At 37.4% G+C, this 21460-nt stretch overlaps 2 protein-coding genes across 3 annotated transcripts; one reads left to right on the forward strand and one right to left on the reverse strand.

Moving 5' to 3' along the window:
- The first annotated feature begins 7102 nt into the window (after nucleotides 1–7102).
- LOC110814060 (MACPF domain-containing protein At1g14780-like) lies at nucleotides 7103–15850 on the forward strand. 2 transcript variants are annotated; one of them, XM_088215112.1, is made up of 7 exons: nucleotides 7103–7662; nucleotides 11779–12017; nucleotides 12968–13169; nucleotides 13263–13340; nucleotides 13441–13624; nucleotides 14007–14173; nucleotides 15048–15850. In XM_088215112.1, the coding sequence occupies exons 2-7, from the start codon at nucleotides 11779–11781 to the stop codon at nucleotides 15750–15752; spliced, it is 1575 nt and encodes a 524-aa protein (XP_088071238.1). In that variant the 5' UTR covers nucleotides 7103–7662; the 3' UTR covers nucleotides 15753–15850. The 2 variants fall into 2 exon arrangements, with proteins under 2 accessions (XP_088071238.1, XP_088071237.1); XM_088215111.1 differs by lacking the exon at nucleotides 7103–7662 and adding an exon at nucleotides 9523–10465.
- Nucleotides 7847–9072, reverse strand: LOC110814065 (oil body-associated protein 1A-like). The gene is made up of 3 exons (XM_022041383.2): nucleotides 8814–9072; nucleotides 8306–8709; nucleotides 7847–8222 (listed from the first exon to the last, which is right to left on the reverse strand). The coding sequence occupies exons 1-3, from the start codon at nucleotides 8933–8935 to the stop codon at nucleotides 8044–8046; spliced, it is 705 nt and encodes a 234-aa protein (XP_021897075.1). The 5' UTR covers nucleotides 8936–9072; the 3' UTR covers nucleotides 7847–8043.
- Nucleotides 15851–21460: the final 5610 nt, after the last annotated feature.

A 21460-nucleotide genomic window follows, 5' to 3' on the forward strand; every position in this document is an offset into this window, starting at 1 on the left:
ATCGCGATCAGACGGCCCAAATTAAATCATGATGGACGGTTGAGATTAAAAGGAGAATGTTACAAATAACCTCACTCACACCCAACCTCAAACCCTAGCCGCCAGAGCCCTCGCCGGAGAATACGACCCAGCTATCGGAGGAACCGGCCACCGCCACCCACCGCTGCATCGGAGCACTTTTTGACCGCCAAACGAGGTAAAATTTCTCCAATTGGCTCGATTTTCGATGCTAAATCCACCTGTGGCCAAGTCAGAGCCAAACCACTGGCCAATTGGCCGGAAAACACCGCTGAAACCTAGCAGCACCGCTGCGGGTTTCCTCAATTTTTGCCTCCGATGAGGCCCTTTTCGGCTCCCGTTCGATATAATTTTTATACCACTGTAACCACCATCCTTTTCTCTACATGTTGACCAGAGCAAAACACCAAATCGCAACTCGTGCCAGAGGAACCGTCGCACCTGAGAGCTCCGCCGCCGGTAAGTCTCAGTTTTCTAGATTTTTTTGGCCCACCAAGGGTCTTAGGGGTGTTTTATCACAGGAACCAATGCAAGTTTGGCCGAATACGGCCGAAAACGGCTAGAAACGACCAACCTGAGGCGGATCGCCAACGTGGGCGGCAGCCGCCGTGCCGGAATTTTGAAATTGGCCGAAAAGGCCCTGCGTCTGATTTGGAGTTTTTTGGGGACATGTGCAGGTACCGGAAGTGTGTTTCAATTTCCGGAAAAAAAAATTCAGAGAATCTAGGGACTGTCCGTAGGCGCAGTGAGAACCCGATTTCAGACTCCGAAACAAGTAATGATCTCTCACCCTATTTTCTATTACGACATTAAAGCTTAATAAATGATAAAATAGTATGTTATAAATTAATAGATATGTATAATTAATTAAGGTTGCTAATGGAGCCCGAATCTGATGTATTTTTTGGTCAGGTGTTGTTTGATTTATTTTACAGTTTTGAATGCAGTATGGTGCCTGATGTGTTTATTCTATGATTTCGTATGCATGAATAACGGTTTTATTTATTATGGTTTGAATCATTGTGAACTCGATGTTGTGTTGCCTTGTTTGGTGTCCATTACTGGTTTACGTGTTTATGTTTAATTGGATAATTGAGATTAAAAAAATAGAAAAAGGTATGTGAATTGATAAATGGATAATGTCGACAGCCTAATTAGATATCCTGAAAGATGGTGGACGGACGGGGTCCATAGGGAACCCTACCGGGAATGTGGTCTCTCATATCGGACTGGTTTACGTGTTCATATGGAGACTTTATGTGTTTTGGCGCCCATACCGGACGGGATATGGAGACTTTATGTGTTTTGGCGCCCATACCGGACGGGGTATGGAGACGGCCCTAGAATTAAGTTATTAATGTGAACGGTTCACGTGTAGTAGGGACCCCCTATGGATCCCCATGAATATTAGTAGGCTGATAAAAGAGGAAATTTATTGCCTGATGATTGAAATACAAAAGTATGATATGTGTTATGTTACAGAGTGTGCATGATCTTATGATGTTTATAATGTTATTATTTCTCATAAGTTGTTTTCATGAATCTTACCAATGTAAGTGGACAGTAAAAGTTTTTATTATTGATAAATGAATTTATTATGAATTATACTCCATTGGTCGTTTTTGTTTTCTACCAACCTTTATTACTGTGACGGTGAGATAATGTGACATTTTTACTAGGCTAGTGTAGCTCATTCCTTACTTAACCAATTCAGATCAGTAGGAGTTGATATCAAAGCCGCGTTCCTTGGACCCGTCCCTTACACAATAATATTTAGTGGAATACTAAACTGAGAATCATTACTCAACCATTCCTTGTGAAATGCAGGTGCAGAGAGATGAGGAGAGGGAGACCCCCACTAAACCGAGCAGCCCGGGATGATTCACTTCGGAAAGATGTTGACAGAATATTTGAGATGCTCGAAAGGATCATTGCTGCTCAGCAAGGTTGAAAGGGGAGAAAGGAATTACCCGAGCCTCCCCCACTACCACAGGTTGAGCCACCGCTGCAGCGAGCGGATCCCGAGCCACCCCGGCAAGAGCCTGCTCCTTCACAGTACCACCCGGCACCACCGCCGCAGTATAATCCGGTGCCTCAGCCACAGTATTACCTGGCACCGCCATAGTATAATCCGGTGCCCCCACTATATCAGCAGGTGCCACCACAGGGCCCCCCAGTCTATCCTTAGCCCAGCCTAGTCCCTCTTCCACGGGACCCAACTCCTTCCCTGATTGACCCGGGCTACGTAGAGAGGTATAGGGGACTAAACCCTTCCACTTTTGCAGGGGAGTCCTCTTTTGAAGATGCCCAATACTGGTTGGCGGAGACAGAGAAGGCTTTCAAGACCTTAAGAGTGGTTCCTGAGCAGAGGGTTACTCTTGCTTCCTACATGCTGGTGGGGGAAGTAGATCGTTGGTGGGAGCTCAAGCAGACCACCCTGCCTACACTAGTCACTTGGGAACAGTTTTTAGCAGCCTTTCATGTGGAGTACCTTCCCGAGCACATCCAACATTTAAAGGAGACAGAGTTTGTTCAGCTGATCCAGGAAAACATGACGGTGTCGGAATATGCTTGTAAGTTCCTAGAGCTGGGCCGATACTCCCCTGAGACATTGATGGATGAGGGCAGAAGGGACAAGAGGTTCCAGTGGGGCCTCCGCCCAGAGATCAAGTAGCACTTATTGCTATTAGAGCTCAAGACATATTCAGCCGTTCTAGCAAAGGCGTAGATCGTGGAGAGGAGTTTCAACACCCTTTCTTAGTCAGCAGGGAGTCACAGACCCTCGGCTCCACCCCGCAGACCAGCACCTACTGCGCCTGTCCAATAAAATAAGAGGCCCAGACAAGTGATCCAGGTTCCACCTCAGGCTCCAGGGGCAGCACATGGCAAGATCTGTCAGCACTGCGGCAGGGATCACGGGGACCGACCATGCTATCGCCTCAACAACACTTGTCGCATATGTGGTAGTACCCAACACTATGTGAGAGAGTACCTGAGGAACCAGAACCAAAGAAGACCTCCTTTCCAGGACAGGGTGCGTGTCCCAGACAACAGTGAGTTAAAGAGAGACATCATGACAGAATCCTACAGCTCGAAGTTTGCCATACATCCCGGAAGCTCAAAAATGTACCAAACCATGCGACCCCGATTTTTGTGGAATGGGATGAAGAGGGACATAACTGACTTTGTATCTAAATACTTGGTATGTCAGCAGGTCAAGACAGAGCATCAATGCCCAGGCGGGTTACTTCAGCCCTTACCGATTCCGGAGTGGAAGTGGGAACATATCGCCATAGACTTCGTAATGGGATTACCCAAGGCACGTTCAGGACATGACGCCATCTGGGTAATTATTGACCGGCTTACTAAGTCTTCCCACTTCCTAGCCATCAGGATAACCGATCCCTTGGACAAGTTGGCAAGAATGTATATCCAAAAAATAGTCAGATTGCATGAATTTCCAGTGACAGTGGTATCCGACAGGGACCCCAGGTTCACTTCTCGGTTTTAGAGTAGCTTTCAGCAGGCCATGAGAACAAAGCTGTCCTTCAGTACTGCCTTTCATCCTCAGACTGATGGACAATCAGAAAGGATAATCTGTACACTTGAGGATATGCTCCGAGCTTGTGTCCTTGACTCTGGGGGCCATTGGGATGACCATCTACCCCTGATAGAATTTGCTTACAACAACAGCTACCAAGCGAGCATTGGTTTGGCTCCGTATGAGGTGTTATATGGGTGCCCATGCAGATCACCGATTTGTTGGGAAGAAGTGGGTGATAGAAAATTGTTCGGCCTGGAGTTGGTGGAGGAGACCACGTCTAAAATAGTTAAAATCAGAAAGAACATTCAGACGGCTCAGAGTAGGCATAAGAGTTATGCGGACACCCAGAGGAGAGATTTAGCGTTTGAGCAAAGCGATCGGGTGTTCCTTAAGGTCACTTCTTTCAAGGGAATTAGTAAGTTCGGCAGGAGGGAAAAATTAAACCCCCGATTTATTGGACCATTTGAAGTCTTAGACATGATTGGTACTGCCGCCTACAGACTAGCATTGCCCCCAGAGCTCTCCAAGGTCCACAATGTATTCCATGTATCTATGCTACGTAAGTACAACCTGGACCTACTCCGCAACCAGGAAATATCATTTATAAAGGTAGTGTGGCAGAACCACTCGCCAAGGGAGGCTACCTGGGAGGTAGAATCAGACTTTAGAGCCCAGTATCCCCATTTGTTCGACCAAGAATAAGAGGCAAATTTGAAGGACCAAATTTCTTAAGGGGGGGAGAGTTGGAACACCCAAACCTTTTATTATTATTATTTTTATTTTATTGGAATTATTTTGGTTTTATTTCATTTTAATAATTAATTTATTTTGTAATAATTATATGTTTTAATTTAATTTAATTTAATAGAAATAAAAAAACAATAATAATGATAAATTGAGATAAAATTATTTTTGGGAATTAATTGAAAATGATTTTGGAAAAAATGGGTGAAAATTTGGATTCTGAAGGTGTTTTTAAAAAGAAAATCGAAAACCGGGGGTCAAAACGTAATTTAAAAAATAGCACCACGTCAGCAGCCCGGTTAGCAGCCCCGGCCAACCAGGACACGCCGCGTGGCAGGGATGCTGATGCGGGGAGCCACGTGGGCGATCTGCGTGCGCGCGATCGGACGGCCCAGATCCGTTCCCGCGCGCACGGACGACCCAGATCAAAAGCACGTGCGGACGGCCCAGATTTTACGCGTGCGGATGGCCTAGATTGAATCACCCACGGACGGCCCAGATTCATTTTTAATTTAATCGCGATTGAACGGTTTAGATTAAATCATGATGGACAGCTCAGATTAAAAGGAGAAGATTATAAATAACCTCACTCACACCCAACCCCAAACCCTAGCCGCCAGAGCCCTCGCCGGAGAAGACGACCCAGCCACCGGAGGAACCGGCCGCCACCACCCCCCGCTGCACTAGAGCACTTTCCAGCCGCCAAACGAGGTAAAATTTCTTTCCATGGCTCGATTTTCGATGCTGAATCCACCTGTGGCCAAATCGGAGCTAAACCACCAGCCAATTGGCTAGAAAACACTGCCGAAGCCCAGCGGCGTTACTGCGGGTTTTCTCAATTTTTGCCTCCGATGAGGCTCTTTCTGGTTCCCGTTCGATGTAATTTTTACACCACTGTAACCACCATCCTTTTCTCTACAAGTTGACTAGAGCAAAACATCAAATCGCAACTCGCGCCGGAGGAGCCACCGTACCCGAGAGCTCCGCCGCGGGTAAGTCTCGATTTTCTAGATTTTTTTGGCCCACTGAGGGCTCTAGGAGTATTTTATCATAGGAACCAATGCAAGTTTGGTCGAATTCGACTGAAAACAGTCAGAAACAGCTAACCCGAGGAGAATCGCCGATGTGGGCGGCGTCATCGGAGCACGGCGGAGCCGCCGTGTCGTAATTCTGAAATTGGCCGAAAAGGCCCTGTGTCTGATTTGGGGTTGTTTGGGGACATGTACAGGTATCAAAAGTGTGTTTCAGTTTTCGGAAAAAAAATTCAGAGAATCTAGGGACTGCCCGTTGGCGCAATGAGATCCTGATTTCAGATTCCGAAACAAGTAAGGATCTCTCACCCTATTTCCTATTATAGCATTAAAGTTTAATAAATGATAAAATTGTATGTTATGAATTAATAGATATGTATAATTAATTAAAGTTGCTAATGGAGCCCGAATCTAATGTATTTTTTGGTCAGGTGTTGTTTGATTTATTTTATAGTTTTGAATGCAGTATGGTGCCTAATGTGTTTATTTTATGGTTTCGTATGCATGAATCACGGTTTCATTTATTATAGTTTGAATCATTGTGAACCCGATGTTGTGTTGCCTTATTTGGTGTCCATTATTAGTTTACGTGTTTATGTTTAATTGGATAATTGAGATTAAGAAAAATCGAAAAAGGTATGTGAATTGATAAATGGATAATGTCGACAGCCTAACTAGATATTCTAAGAGATGGTGAACGGACCGGGTCCATAGGGAACTCTACCGAGAACGTGGTCTCTCATATTGGATGGGGTATGGAGACTTTATGTGTTTTGGCGCCCATACCGGACGGGGTATGGGAACGGCCCTAGAATTAAGTTATTAATGTAAATGATTCACGTGTAGCTGAGACCCCTTATGGATTCCCATGGATACTAGTAGGCTGATAAAAGATGAAATTTTTTGTCTGATGATTGAAATACAAAAGTATGATATGTGTTATATTACAGAGTGTGCATGATCTTATGATGTTTATGATGTTATTGTTTATCATAAGTTGTTTTCATAAATCTCACTAAGGTAAATTGATAGAAAAGATTTTTATTATTGATAAATGAATTGGTTATGAATTATACTCTATTGGTCCTTTTTGTTTTCTACCAACCTTTATTACTGTGACAGTAAGATAGTGTGACATATTTACTGGACTAGTGTACCTCATTCCTTACTTAACTATTTCAGATCAGGAGGACTTGGTTCCCGAGCCTGTTCCGCAGGAAGACGGCGAATAGAAGTTTAAAGATTTCATAGTTTTATTTATAACATTCATTTATAATATTTACTTTATTTAGTTTATTCTTTTATACGTTTAGTACGTTTGAATTATTGTGTAAGAGATATTAATCAAAAATTTTATTCTACTTTCGCAATTAGAATTTTTCTTATATATACATTTTTTTTTAAATTCCGGAACCCGTTACAAATATGTATAAATTATTTAAATTATTATATGCTAATTTAATAATTAAACTTTTTTTTATCATCAAACTAAAAACTATAGTTTATCAATGATCAATAAAATACTATGTAACTGCATAATTGTTTTTTAAAATAAAATAATTATAAAATATAAAGTCTTGTTAAATATATAATTTTAAAATTTTTTAAAAAAATTCCAAGGAACTAAGAATATCAGCGTAGATAATAAAAAACTGCATTCCCACTCAAGGCCACGACGAAAACCAGTGTAAATAAAAGATCTACGACTTAAAAAAGAAGATTCTTTTCTTATCTCAATAAAAAGATGATTCGCTTCCCACCCAAGTCTATGATTCCTTCCTTCTCTCACACTTCTTTTTTAAAAAATCTGCAGCTGTACACGAAATCAACAAGAAGGTGATCGAGCGAAAGCATCAACAAAGCAAAAAATTTCTGAAGCGAAAAGCTCTAAATCATGGGAGGAGTCAATGCTTGTCAAAAGGGAAAGCAGAAAAAAAGCTCCGACGATCAACGCATGAAAAACCATGCAGCGGGAAGTACGGACACGGCCACCGTTGACGGGTTTGACAAAGCTCACCAGGTGTTTGATAATACGCCGACGACATATCCGGCCGGAGCTGCTCGAACGGTTTTCGAATCGCTCATGAACAAGGAAAATGGAGACCGGGTAGCAGCCAAGTCCGAGCCTACAAAGAACTCAACGCAGCCCAATGACATTTACCCCGACGACGCTTTTAATTATCAGCATACGCAAGGAGCTGCGGCTGGACCAAGTTTTGTTAACAGAGGCAATATCGGCTCCCAGAACAACACAACCGGTGATTATAATAGAGTGGATGCTCGGGTCACCGGACCCGTCACCTTCTCCCATCCAACCACAGACAAGTATTACACACCCACTTCTCCATAACATGTTATATATACATACACATACATTTCTATATTACTAATTACTTGACTCTTTCTGTTTCACTTAATTAGGGGATATGAGCATGTACCTCTCTTTTTTTTTACTGGGTGTATATACATATATATATATATGGAGAAATATGGAGATTTAATGGCGATATCAAGTCGCAAGATGTTTCTTCTCCAACAAAACCAACATATTGGTAGTTTTCAAATAGTATATATATGTATATATAAACATTAACCACCTGAAGGCAGCACTTAAAGTCACATTATACAGAACAAGCTAGACTTAAGGACTGCAATCTGACAAAAACAAAAGATATACACACGCATAGATCGTCGACCACCGTTCTTCTATATGCTATAAGTGGATGCAGCTTCGGATTGGAGCTTGCTGTCGGTCTCCCTGAGTTCAGTCTTGAGCCCGCTGCCTCCCCCATTAGCCAGAGGGTGTATCCCATGATCAGGCCCTGACATGTATCCTCTACTCTCCCTCTGCTTTTCAAAAGACACCCCGAACCTCTCCTCAACATCTGCACGCCATTAAAATTCATAAACTGAACTATCTATTTTTGGTTATATATATATATATATGTTATGCGTGTATGTATTATACCTTTGATATTGTGGTCATATATCTGGCCATCTCTAGTAACAGCCATCAAGATATTAGGGATGCCAAGAGGCAGGTTGTCTCCCTGATCGATCTGCCAGAACTGAAACACTTTTCCATAAGTCTTGCAAACTTTTTCAAGGTCCATCCTCTCAATAGGACCCGGCACGCCGGGTATGAAAAGCATCCCGCTCTTCACCTCGAACTCGTGTGAGTGCCAGAGCTTCTTCTCATCATCCGGCAACGTCAAGAACAGATTCTCCGATATTATGTACTCCACTCCGACCAGCCGGGCGTCCGCCGCCGGGCTGTCGTACAATAGACACTGCCTCATTTCCTCGTTCTGGTGCCCACAGAAGTGGTGCGCCTCCACTTGGCGGGTCATATCGTGCGCGTAAAAATGGAACCTGCAGGTAGATCAAAATCAACGCAGTATATTTACTTTCGTGCTAATTAAAAACTGGGCTGCTTTGGAACTAATTGAGCCGAGTTAGAAATCATGAGGGTTTACGCGCATAGGTGTTGGTGGATGGAGTTTATGGGAGCGAAGCCCTGCATAGTAGCAGTTACAGTCTCGAGAACGGCGGTGCCTGTGTGAGTTGGCTCGCCTGCGGTTTTTGGCTGGCTTTCCATCCCTTATTAGATATTGTCGTCCCTTGAACTTTTGTTTTTCCTGTAAATTTTCTTCCTCACCAAAAAATGAGGATCGAAGAAGAGAATTTAAAAAATCATCGGCTTCGAATTTCCAGTGATCGGCGTTACATGCAGACTTGCAGTGCAACATGTGGCAGGACATACGACGGATGTGGCTTCAGGCCTTGTAACGTGGCGCTTCACGTGGCTTCTCTCTATGGCAATTACTAATCTAAATCTATTATTGCTCTGTGGGCGGGTCCAGTCCGTTCCGGGCCGGGCCTGGTTTGGGCACCATTGGTTCTATTTGGAAAGCCAATTAAATAAACTATAAAAATTCATTACTAAATCAATCATTATTTTATAAATAGTTATTTATGATAAGTAGGTAATTTAATTTCAAATAATATTCGTTGTTTGTTTTAAAAATAAATTTTTAATTTAATAAAATACGATGATAATCAAATATAATGTCAATTAATAATTTTTTTTATTTTTCTTGTTAGAGATATAATTAACGTATACGGAATATTAGAGATAGAATTACCGTACATAGACAAAGACTAATTACATGCAAAATTAGAAAAATAGTTATGGTAATTTTTTCTTCTTAAATTAAACTACAAACGACAGCGTGAAGTAAATCCAAAAGAAATTTTATGGCCGTTTACTAAAACGACAGAACATTCCAAACAAAACGCGAGATAGTGGTACGTACAGTTAGCTACTGCGTATCAATGTTGACTTTCGAACTAGCCGAGTGGTTTCTCCCGTCAGCACCACGTGGACCCGACCCGACAAATCGCAATTAACATATTTGTTTATGAAGAAATGTGTGCTACGCGCGCTTCATCTCTTTGACAAATTCATTCTCAGTCACGCGCGTCAACGACTTGACAGCCTCATTCTCTGCCACGCGCGTCTTTCTCTTTCAACTTATATTTTTGTTCTCTAAGAATTTCTTCTTCGACTTTTCAACTTCGCCTTCAAATTTCAATAAATAAATTTGGGTTTTCAATTTCTTTACGTCTCTTATTCTGTAACTCAAACACTTTTTTGCTGCTGCAATTAATTTTTCCTTCGGTCTAAAATGGTTTTTTATTATTTTTATAATTTTTGTTTCTACTCCACGGTCAAAGCAATCCGTAGCACTACTATATCAATATCGTCAACAACCTATTCAAAGATATACGCCGACTTCTTCTTCTCTGCTTGTTCTTTCTTCTCATCGTTGTCTCTATCTCCCTGCTAAACGGTGCTGTTCTCCGACTTCTACTGATGGAGGAGCCGGAGAAGCCTGTCGAGGTCAGAGCGATGGAGGCGCTAGGGAAAGGATTTGATTTGAGCAGTGATTTTAGATTAAAATTCGCCAAGGGCTGCGATGGTGGAAGATTGGTGGTGATTGATGAGGCTAACAAGAGAGACATTGCGGTTCCTGGTGGAGCTACCATCAAGCAAGTCTCCGAGGATATTCGTCTTGATAAAGGCGACCGAATCCGTTTCAAATCCGATGTCCTTGAATTCAATCAGGTCATTATTTCATATTTTCTTGGTTGTTTAGGATAATAGCCAATCATGGACCATGGTTTAGGCTTGTTGCGTTTGCTTGCACAGTTGTTCTGGTGCTATGCAGCAGTTGCACTTTCTGCTGTACTTCACAGTAATCCTAGATTGGGGCAAATTCAATAAGATGGAATTGTGACCTAATTAATTTATGCATCACTTGCGGGTGTGTCTGATTGAAGGAAGTGTCTTTTAAGTATTTAATCGAGTGGTCTCTGTTAGAATGATATGTTCTTCTGCATCTGAACTGAAATTGCGGCTATTGGGCTTTTAGTACAGTTTTCTACAGTTTTTTTTTTTGGGTTCAATGTTGTTATTATTTTCTACATTTGTAAGATATAGACTTCTTAGAGGAAGCTGATTATAGAGGCAGATTGTGTTGAGGAAAATGATTATAGCACTCAGCAGATAGGGTGTATTTTAGTTTCATCTAATCCAAGAATTTCCTGGGCTTGAGTTAGTTAGCATGAATCATGAACTTCTGAATGTGTAAGAGTTAGTTTTCACTGGGGTTACTTATTTTTTCCCTTCAGCTTTGGCATGTTATACTCTTTTTTTTTGGTTGAGAACCTCTGAGAACTGTTGATGGTCTAAGGCGGTTTTAGAATGGAAGGAATTGGAATAAAACATGATTCTTAAATTTTTTACTAAGGACTTCAAGCCAAAAGATACACTTAACTACTTTTCTTTCAAAGTGTAACATGCCCACCTATCCTGGATAGCAAATTATGTTGTTTCACCTCCACAAGGTCTAGGTTCCTGCCAGCTGATGGATTTATTTAGGGGAGGATGGAAATATATTGCATGAGTTTGCCCCTTTTAAATGTTGAATTGGTTCATCTATTCTCTGTTTACTTTTGTTTCCTTTTAAACAATTTTCCTTTTCCAGAGCAAAAACTCTGAAATATGAGATTGGAGTTCTATAAGGACAACCAATATGTTGGTTTGTGTCTATTTTAAGGGTAGCCATGTGACAGCAAGACTTCATCTTCTGCAGTAGTTGCTATAACATCACAATGGTCATTAATAGCAAACGTTTTTACTTCCTTTTTCTTTTTGTCGCTTAGGTTTGTTTGCTACCTATTGGTTTCTTTTATCATGTGTTGTGAGATCATCCACTATTAAGAAATAAAGCAAAAGAAAATACTATTTGTATGTCATTACATTTTACTTCAAAGCCTCTCATCTTCTTTCCCATCCATGCTAAGACATTTTAATTTTAAGCACTGTGTTCATGGCTGTTTTATCATGTCTGCTTCAATACTATTTTACCCTTGCAGATGTCTGAGCTACTTAATCAGAAATCTTCAGTACAAGGAAAAATTCCTTCAGGCTATTTTAATGCTGTTTTTGATTTAAGTGGAGACTGGTATCATGATGCTGGGGATGCCAAATATCTTGCGTTTGATGGTTACTTCATTTCATTGTATTATTTTCACTTAACAGCATCCCCGCTAATACTGCAAGAAAAAGTGAAGAAGGCTGTTCCATCTCACTGGGATCCAGCGTCATTATCTAGGTACCATCTTTACATTCTCAATGTAATTGACATTATGAAAGCAAATATGTGGCATGGAAGAAAGAATTTGCACAAATTATTGTTCAGAGTGTGTACCCTGCAACACTTCTCCTTTTCTTTGATATCATTTCCCTTAAGCTTGAACAACTAAATCTTAACAAAAAATGTTAATTTTTTAAAACAAAGTATCACAAAATTGCGGAAACAGTCGTGAGGTCACCCTAATGTAAAAAGAATTCATATTTTAAGAATTCAGGCAAAAGTCTCCTATTTTGACATTAAACCTGAACTCCTCCTTAATCCAAATCTTACACCACCTTAATCCTTGCCAAATAAGATTTTTTTTTTTTTTTCTAAATTTCTAAATACCATTCTACATTAAATTAATTTTTTATTAAAATATCTAACAAGAAACTGGCTGCTCAAGCAGCCAGTCATTGCCCTGGCCTCCTGTTGAGGGGGGCAGGAGCTGCTTCTCTCTTTTCTATATTAATTTTTTTGTAGTTGTAAAGATAAATTAACTGTGTTATATTTATATGTTTTTTTATTCTGTTTGATATGAATTTACGTATTTTTTGATAACTTCTATTAGTTAAGTTTCTAATCTAAAATTCAATCAATGATTTAATTAAAAAATTAAAAAGAAAAAGAAAAAGTATTCAACCTAAGTGGTAGAGAAACGTCAAAATTATGGGTCAGTTTACTTTCTGAAAGAAATAGAATTTTAGCCACTTTACTGTTACTATTAGATTTAACAATTTCGTTGACCTTTCGGAGACTTATGTAGGTATCAATGGAAATAGGATATTTTTGCTCTTATTCTTAAAATAAAAGATTTTTTTAGGTTAAAGAAAATGCGAGGGAATTTGGTGCGAGTAGGGGTGGTTAATTTCTCCAGCTTTTATATCTTGGGTTTGGAAAATATGTAGGTAACAAAATTCATTTTGCAGGTTCATACAAACTTATGGGACACACGTAATAGTGGGGATGGGTGTTGGAGGTCAAGATTTAATTTGTGTCAGGCAGAAACATTGTTCAACAATTCCACCTGCAGAGCTTAGAAGACATTTGGAAGATCTTGGAGATTGTCTATTTTCAGATGGAAGAAGTGCTTCCTTGCCACAGAGAAAAACAAGAGATGGCAAACAAAATGTACTAGTGTCTTCCTATAAAAATGGATGTTTTTCCGCTATTGATTTTTTGTTTTTTGATTTCTACAGCTAACGATGCAACATTCCACTGCAGGTTCCTGAGGTGTTCAATCATATTTTGCAGTCAAACACGATGCAGTTGACCACAATTACAGAAACATCAAGCAAGGATGTAAGCCAAGAGCTTGAAATTTGTTGTGTTTACAATATGTATTATAAGGTTATAAGCCTTTTGACTTTCTTTCTAATCCTCTATCTTTTATCTGGGGCAGGGCCTCACTATTATTTGTTCAAGGAGAGGAGGGGATGTATTCTTGCGAAGTCACTCTAATTGGCTCCAAACAGTGCCAGCTAAACCAGAAGCAATTCTCTTCAAATTTGTACCAATTACTTCTCTTCTCACCGGCATTCCTGGTAGTGGCTATCTTAGTCACGCGATCAACTTGTATCTACGTTGTGAGTGCTCCAATGCTCAATCAGTCAAAAAGAGTTTTTTTTCTAGTATCCTTTATCTTCCATAGGACATTGCTTACCTTCTGCTATTTCTCAACCATCAGCTAGGTTATGAGTAATGAGATAAATGTTTTGTTATTGGGCTTCGATAAGAGATAATTATGATCATTGACGTCTTTTTTCTTTCCCACTGACTATAGTTTTTGTATCCTTTAGACTTAGGGTCATTTGTTATGAAACAAACATCACGTTATTTGTTTTTCTAAAATGAACTTAGGTTATATAATATTTTCTCAATATGACTGTTTTTTCTCGTACCTTCTGCATAATTATTTGTTAATTTTAACGTTAAATAATATGCAAAAATTGCTGCTTTGATCTGTAGACAAGCCTACTCCCGAGGATTTGCACTACTTCTTGGAGTTCCAGGTGCCAAGTCATTGGGCACCTATGTTCTGTGAGCTTCCTCTCAGGCATCAGAGAAAGAAGGCTTCATCTGCTTCTCTGCAATTCAGTTTCATGGGTCCTAAGCTTTATGTGAGCTCAAGCCAGGTATTTAAGAGTAAAAGGTTATTGATATTGATCAGTTCATAATATGGAATTTTCTATGGTAATATCTATATGATCTGCGCATGGAAAGTCCAAAAGCAGAAAATCTTTTGATTTTCATTGGAAATGTTGGTTAATTATTGGAGGAAGAGTTGGAATTAGCTCACCACTTAGTAGAGGCAGAGTCAAAATATTTTAGTAGTGGGATCAATTAAGTATGAGCAACAATATTTACAAATGGAACAAAATTGACAAATTATTATTAGGTTGAAATAATCTTCTATTCTAGCAGCAAATGGGTTGAAATTATCATTTATTGTAACTAATAGGGTCAAACTTACCAAACTATTTAATATTGTTTTTTTGAAAGTTATTAAATAATCTTAACATTGTTTATTAAAATTTATTTATATATTGAATATACTGTCTTTTTTCACAAAATAAAGTGAAGTCAATGCCCCCATTTGATCGAGGGAGTAGCTGCCCATGTCAATGGCCTTTTGTTTTGCTACATGTAAATTTCAAAGCTGTTAGTTCTTTTTTTCTTTTGGAGATCATTTGTTACTGAATTTCGGGATTGCAGAAAGCCAAGTCATTTTTATTAGTGGTGAATTCAACAAATTAAACCCCAAGTTTGACAGTTCCTGTGGTGTCACAGTCCTTTGATCCTTTCATTTAAGAGATGAAGGCTTATTTAACATGGTTTTATTGTACAAACAAATAACTAACCAAATAAAAGTTTGGCTTGGTTCTCCTTGAGATCATATGCTTGTTTGTGCATGTGAAAATGTGCTTGTTATCACTGGTGTAATTTATTCGGTTCAGAAATATTTATTTTGTATGAATTATCATAATGTACTTTCACTGTCTATTCCAGGTTTCAAGTGATCAAAAGCCTGTCGTTGGCCTGCGTTTGTATTTAGAAGGGAAGAAATGCAACCAGCTGGCGTTGCATGTCCAGCATCTCTCAGGTCTTCCAAAGATTATGACCATTCCAGTAGCTAACGCCAACACAGGCAAGTTCTACTGGCGGGGTTCTGATGACTATAGAACTAGTGACCAATTCCTAGAGCCAGTCAGATGGAAGAGATATTCAAACATCTGCACATCAGTTGTTAAGCATGACACTAACTGGCTTCAAGGAAATTTGAGTGGTGTTTTTATCGTAACTGGAGTGCAGCTCGTCTGCAAAGGAACGTGGCCCAAGACGGTGTTGCATTTGCGTCTCCTCTTCACCCAGTTGCCCAACTGTGTCATTCGGAAGACGGAGTGGGTGGCCGCACCTGAGGCTTCTAATAAGCCTAATTTCCTCACTAATTTGAGCACTACCTTCACATTCACTCAGAAGACTGTCACTGGTCCACAAAAGCAGACTCCTGCAGTACTTAATTCCGGTGTATATCCTGATGGTCCACCCACACCAATTCGTGCTAAGAAGTTACTTAAATATGTAGAAACAGCAGAGATTGTACGCGGTCCACATGATGCTCCAGGGCATTGGTTGGTAACAGCTGCAAAACTAGTTACGGATAAGGGTAAGATTGGTTTACATGTGAAGTTTGCATTGTTAGAATATCCTTGATTAAATGTAAATATTGTGCTGAGTGCATATAAGATAAATGTATGTAGCGAAATAAATAATTACAATTTCTTACAAAATAATAGTAGAGTTTTATACAATACTGAAACAGAATTAATTACAAATCTTTATAAAAGATGGACTCTTCAGAGTACGAAATAACTATTTTTAAAAACTTAAAAGGGATAGATGAGCGATCAATTTCTTACTATTTTTCCCATTTGAAGAGGACATGAAAAGTAATGAGTTTCATATAATCAATAAGGAAGACAATATTTAAATAATAATATAAGATTTCAAAGGTAACTAAAAAGTATAAATATTTATTTACTATTGAAAGTCATGACAAGTTTAATTATAAAAATGATTTATTATAATTAAAAAAATTATCAAATTAAGTCATATTATGTCAAAATTATGTCATACTAATTAAATTAATTATGCTGAAAATAAAAAAAATTAAATAAATCATGATAGGTTTTTTATTTTATTTTATTTTTCATGCGAAATCATTTCGACTTCTATCTACTGAGTGCGGTACGAATTTTTAATTATTCATGTGGAATGACTAATTCAATTTAAGTTATAACATCAATTTGCGACTTATTAGACCAACGACACATTTGCGGTTTGTCAATCTGTGATACGATCTATGACTACGGTCGTGCCAACCACATTGGTTCTACATGTAAATTATGATTACAGTCATACTTCGTCAAATGTAACCTCTTCAATCGTATCGCGTCACCACTCTCATTAAATGGTACACCGTCATTCAAGGAAATGATTTTCTTACGTCTTTTTAGACAAAATAAGAAAGAAATAGAAGCTCCTTAAAAATAAAAAATTTAACGAAATATTTTATAAATCATGCATGCTGATACCAATACACATTTCTCATGCTGAAACATCACTTTCATTTCTTTACCATCGTATAATATCTCATGCCACAACATTTATCCCAAACAATTAATCATCCAAATTGGACGTGAAATTAATCGATTTACATATGATTACAAAATATGCAATTAATAACATATAAAATAAATTATGCAACTATTAAACTTAAACTTCGTTAATTTTAATATAAAAATACTTTTTAGAATGTTTAAAGGTCAATACTAAATTTCTTATTGAAATCTTGGTATTTTCTATGTCTTTTTTTTTTCTTTTCCTCTCATCTCTCTAGATCACTCCCTCTCTCTCTAAAATTCTTTGGTGGATGAAAAAATGAAGTGGAAGTGATGAGAAAATAGTGAAGTGAGTGTCCCTATTTATAAAAAAATGGGAATCATTTGATCTGCGCCAAGTGGTAAAATCTAGTGAAAAGAGAAAAAGTTAAGGTGAAATGATGAGATGTGACAACCGATGGATGTGACTGACAGTTAGACGACGTGATGTGACAGTGGCGTAGAAATCAGAGGCGATAGCGGCATGTTGCCTAAGCGAAGATGGCACGCCGCCCAAGCTGATAGCTACTCGGTGCCTGAAGGCAGAGCATAGTGCCTAAGGGGGTGACGTGCATTACTCGAGACAACGCACGCTGCCCTAGCCTACTGTGTGGATGGCATGCGCATAGGGCGCGTGGAGTCGTGCGCCCGTCTGTGCTTGATGGGAGGCGCACAGACTGCGCCTTGTGCCCCACGCGGATGGGACATGCTCACAAGTGCACGTCCTGTGCTAGCCACGCGCATGCACATCCTCTCCCCACACGAGTGGGATCCTTCCGGTGAGATTTCTTCTATTTTTCTTTTGTTTTTTTCCAAAATCTTTTTAATTAATTTTAAATACAAATTTATTCACGATTAAATTAAATAAAATAATTTTAATAATTATTTAAATAAATATATAATTAAATTATGAAATTCATCCAAAACTCAAAATACAAAATTTAAAGAGTTTTAAAACGATTTTAAAATTCAAATAAATAGCGGTTCACATTAGAAATTAAGTATGAAGGTTTTTGAATTAGTCTACCAATAAACTTTCTGTATATTAAACAAATTATTATTATTATTATTATTAGAAGGTTAGAATGAGAATACATATTCAAGCCATAAATTATGAAGCCTGAAAGTTGTTCCACATTTGCTGCTGAGAGAATAAGAAATCAAGTTGTAGTGAAATCAGAAAATGATTGGGACGATAATAAATAGAAGTTAGGGAATTAAGTGTGAGGGTTATAAATAATTTATTTTGTGGATTAGATACTAACGAATTTAATAAAATTTCTAGTTGTGATCGATCAAAATCCTTTCTGAATGATAATATTATTCATGAAAATCAAGTGAGGAAACAAAAATGAAAAGGTATCGGGGCGAATTATGGTGACATCAGTTAACGCGATAAACTTCCGAATATTAGAGAAGATTTGGTAAATTAGCTTTTAGGACACGGTTTAGGGGGAGAGGATTTTGCCAATTGAAGCTCTACTCCATTGATGTTGTATTTGTGTTGCATTTATGGTGAGCTCTAAATCACTAGAAGTTAGTTGCTTGCTTTTTTATTACCGAGTCCAAAGGCTAAGGAAACAAATTTTTCTAAACAAAAGAAGAAATCTAATTAATTATAACTACAATTAGGTTAAAATTTTAGTATAATTTTTTGATGGGTTAGGAGTAAACTGGGTTTGGACGCATTTTGTTCATCTCTTGTCAATTTTTTGTTCTTATTCTCGTACCAGTCTTAATATGCATAATGAAACAGAACATAATTTTTTTATGATGGATGAGTGTTAACACTAACCCACTTGAATTCCTTAGTGGTCGAAATTCTGAATCCTGCCGAAGGGGAGTGATGGAATCTGCAAGTGCAATGACCTGTGTTTTAATTAACATATTAAAGATGAATGTGAGAATTAGAACTAGGGTTTGAATCTAATGCAGCTTCATAGTTCTACAGCATACAATGTTTGATTGAAGTGAGCTTTTTGCTTTTTATGTATTTTTCAAGCATATTCATCTTCAATGTCCATTTCGCTGCGCCTACGAAACAGATTAGAATTTAATTAAAATATTATTTTAAACTTGATCTGGGCTTTTTTTACATTTGGAGAAATATATATATTTGTATAGTGGAAGAGACAAAAGGTTGCTTACCCATATGGCCCATAAATATTAATAACTTCTCCTTTGAAAAGCATACACAAATAATCACATATAACATTTTTTAAAAAAATAATAATAATAAATATCAATATTATTAATGTATGGAAGTCTTCAAGTTAATTGTCTTGGGACCTAAAAGCCCATGTGAAGAGTAGTGGTACCTCGATGACATTAATCCACAACCCTACGTCTGTAGTACTATTTTAATATAATAATATTTCTTATTATATAATATTTTTAAAGACGTGGCCGCCAAATTATCAGATACATTTGACAGAAAATATATTTTTATTCCTAAAAATTCTATATATATATTTACGACTGCGATCAATTTCTTTATTTTAATTGTTATCTAATGAAATTTCTTCTGTAATGTAAGACTGCTTTTATGTTAATTAATTTATTTGTACCTATTTGCTATACATATATAATGTCAGTCATACCTAGTGGAACTTCTCGGTCAACCTTGGGGGGCGTGGCACGAATAGCAAGCAACATTAAAATATCTCAACCTAAAACTTTGTTTTTGTCATAATATTTTTAAACATGTGGGACATGTGGTGAATTGAATTTAATAAATATACTCAATAACATTTACTTTTCAGTATGAATGAGATCTCCACCACACTAGTTTTCGTACTAGAGAAAAAAGAAGAAGAAGAAGAAGAAGCCTGAAAATGGATACTACAAAACCAGCTTGGTTAGTTATCTTCTTCTTTTTATTTATAATTTTTACAATAAAATCATCGTATGGGTCCATTGAATATGAGCCAGTACTTGACATCGATGGCATGCCAGTTTTCTATGATGTCAACTATTTTGTGGTGTCGTCAATTCGAGGAGGTGGTGGTGGTGGACTCAATATTACCGGACCTGAAAACGAACACAGTTGTCCTCTGAGTGTGACGCAAGAATCATTAGATCTAAATGTAGGCGAACGAGTAATATTTTTACCAATAAAAGGCGATAAAGATAATATTGTTCGTGAATCTACTGATTTAAATGTCAAGTTTAATATTCTTATAGATTGCGAAGAGACAACTGGGTGGAAAGTTAATCGTTTTGAAGGAGTGGATGGATGGGTGGTGACGCTTGGAGGAGATAAAGGTTATCATGGTCCTGGAACTGCAAGTAGCTTGTTTAAAATCCAAAAAGGTCGATTTCCATCTTCGTATAAATTTCATTTTTGCCCTTCGTATCCTCGTACACGTTTAATTCCTTGCAGCGATGTGGGTATTCTTTTCGACAACCAAAGCATTAGGCGTCTGGTACTTAAAGAGGAAGAAAAAGACTTTGTTTTCATAAAAGCAGAGAAGTTGATGAATTATCCAAATATTGTGATATAATGTTGTAATATCACTAGTTATAGATCATATATATATGCATGTTAAGCATGATGATGCTCTAAAATAATTATTATTATGTACTACTGGTGTTTTACTTGGATGAATAAATACATATAGTTTGCTTAATTAATAATGTTAGAATTTGATGAACCATTACGATTTATTCCTTTCATCCAACTCCACATGCTTTATTTTTCTTTTTTGGAATTTTAAGAATTTTTTAGAGGAAGAATGTTACAAATGAAGTTATGGTGTTTATAAAGATTACAAAAATCACCTAACATGGAGACTACTATTGATCGTATAAACTAAAGTGTTAATCACAATATATGTACTCCATACCTAAGTGATCATGGTGTTTTTGGGGTTTTATTAAAGAGAGAAGTTAATTGCAGCATCATCAAGTGATTAAAGAGGAATTTTATAGAAGGAAAGGCACTAGGTTTTTAAAACAAAGTTGGAAGATTTTAGAGATGACCAGTAGCTTTATTAAGTTAGAAACTACAACACCAACTTCTTTTTGGAAAAAAGACACAGAAAACCATCCAAATCAGCTCTTAATTTGCTCCAATTCTCATCCCATGAGATCAAGTTTACTTATATATAATTGTTTAAAACACTAGATATTAAGTTTGGAGTTCTTGCAGCATGGTCGAAATTTCTCTTGTTTATTTTCCTATATTTATTAGTTTCGTCCAACGTGACAAAAAATTATATTTATATGATTTTATTAAGCTAGTGAATGTTGTTCAATAAAATTAATTTGGTTTAGTATGATTTTATTAAGAACTACCATTTAAAATTAAGAAAATTCAAAGTAAAAAAAAAACTCTCTTTAGTTGGTCCTAAGGCTATAGATATAATTGTCATCTCAACCAGCTTTTATTTATCAAATTAATAATACTACTTAAGAAAAGATATATCTATATACTTCATTTTTTGACACACACTAGTTTTTTTTAAAAAAATTTATTGGAATATATTATTAATGTAATTATATTAAATATTTTAATTTTTTTTAAATCTCAAAGATATAATATATATAGAAAAAAAATTAAATATAAAATTAGAAAAAATAATATTTACTGAATATGAATAATATAGATTACTTATATTTATGCTCTTACATTTAATTTGTATTGTTCCCTGTCCTACATAAATTAGAATTATACTAATATATCAAATAAAATATCAGATACAATGTAAATATTAATAATAATAAATTTGAAAGAAGATATTTATCTATAAAAATATTATA

This window comes from Carica papaya, chromosome 3 (genome assembly GCF_054855325.1).
Source record: "Carica papaya isolate Zhongbai chromosome 3, ASM5485532v1, whole genome shotgun sequence".
Lineage (NCBI taxonomy): Eukaryota > Viridiplantae > Streptophyta > Magnoliopsida > Brassicales > Caricaceae > Carica > Carica papaya.

Bases quoted from the DNA above. Each gene is read 5' to 3' on its own strand.
- LOC110814065 (XM_022041383.2), bottom strand. From the start codon at position 8,935: ATGGAAAGCCAGCCAAAAACCGCAGGCGAGCCAACTCACACAGGCACC. The intron at 8,710-8,813 runs GTAAACCCTCAT...ATCTACCTGCAG, and splicing joins ATCCACCAACACCTATGCGC to GTTCCATTTTTACGCGCACG. The intron at 8,223-8,305 runs GTATAATACATA...AATGGCGTGCAG, and splicing joins ATATGACCACAATATCAAAG to ATGTTGAGGAGAGGTTCGGG.
- LOC110814060 (XM_088215111.1), top strand. From the start codon at position 10,214: ATGGAGGAGCCGGAGAAGCCTGTCGAGGTCAGAGCGATGGAGGCGCTA. The intron at 12,018-12,967 runs GTACCATCTTTA...TTCATTTTGCAG, and splicing joins GATCCAGCGTCATTATCTAG to GTTCATACAAACTTATGGGA. The intron at 13,170-13,262 runs GTACTAGTGTCT...ATTCCACTGCAG, and splicing joins CAAGAGATGGCAAACAAAAT to GTTCCTGAGGTGTTCAATCA.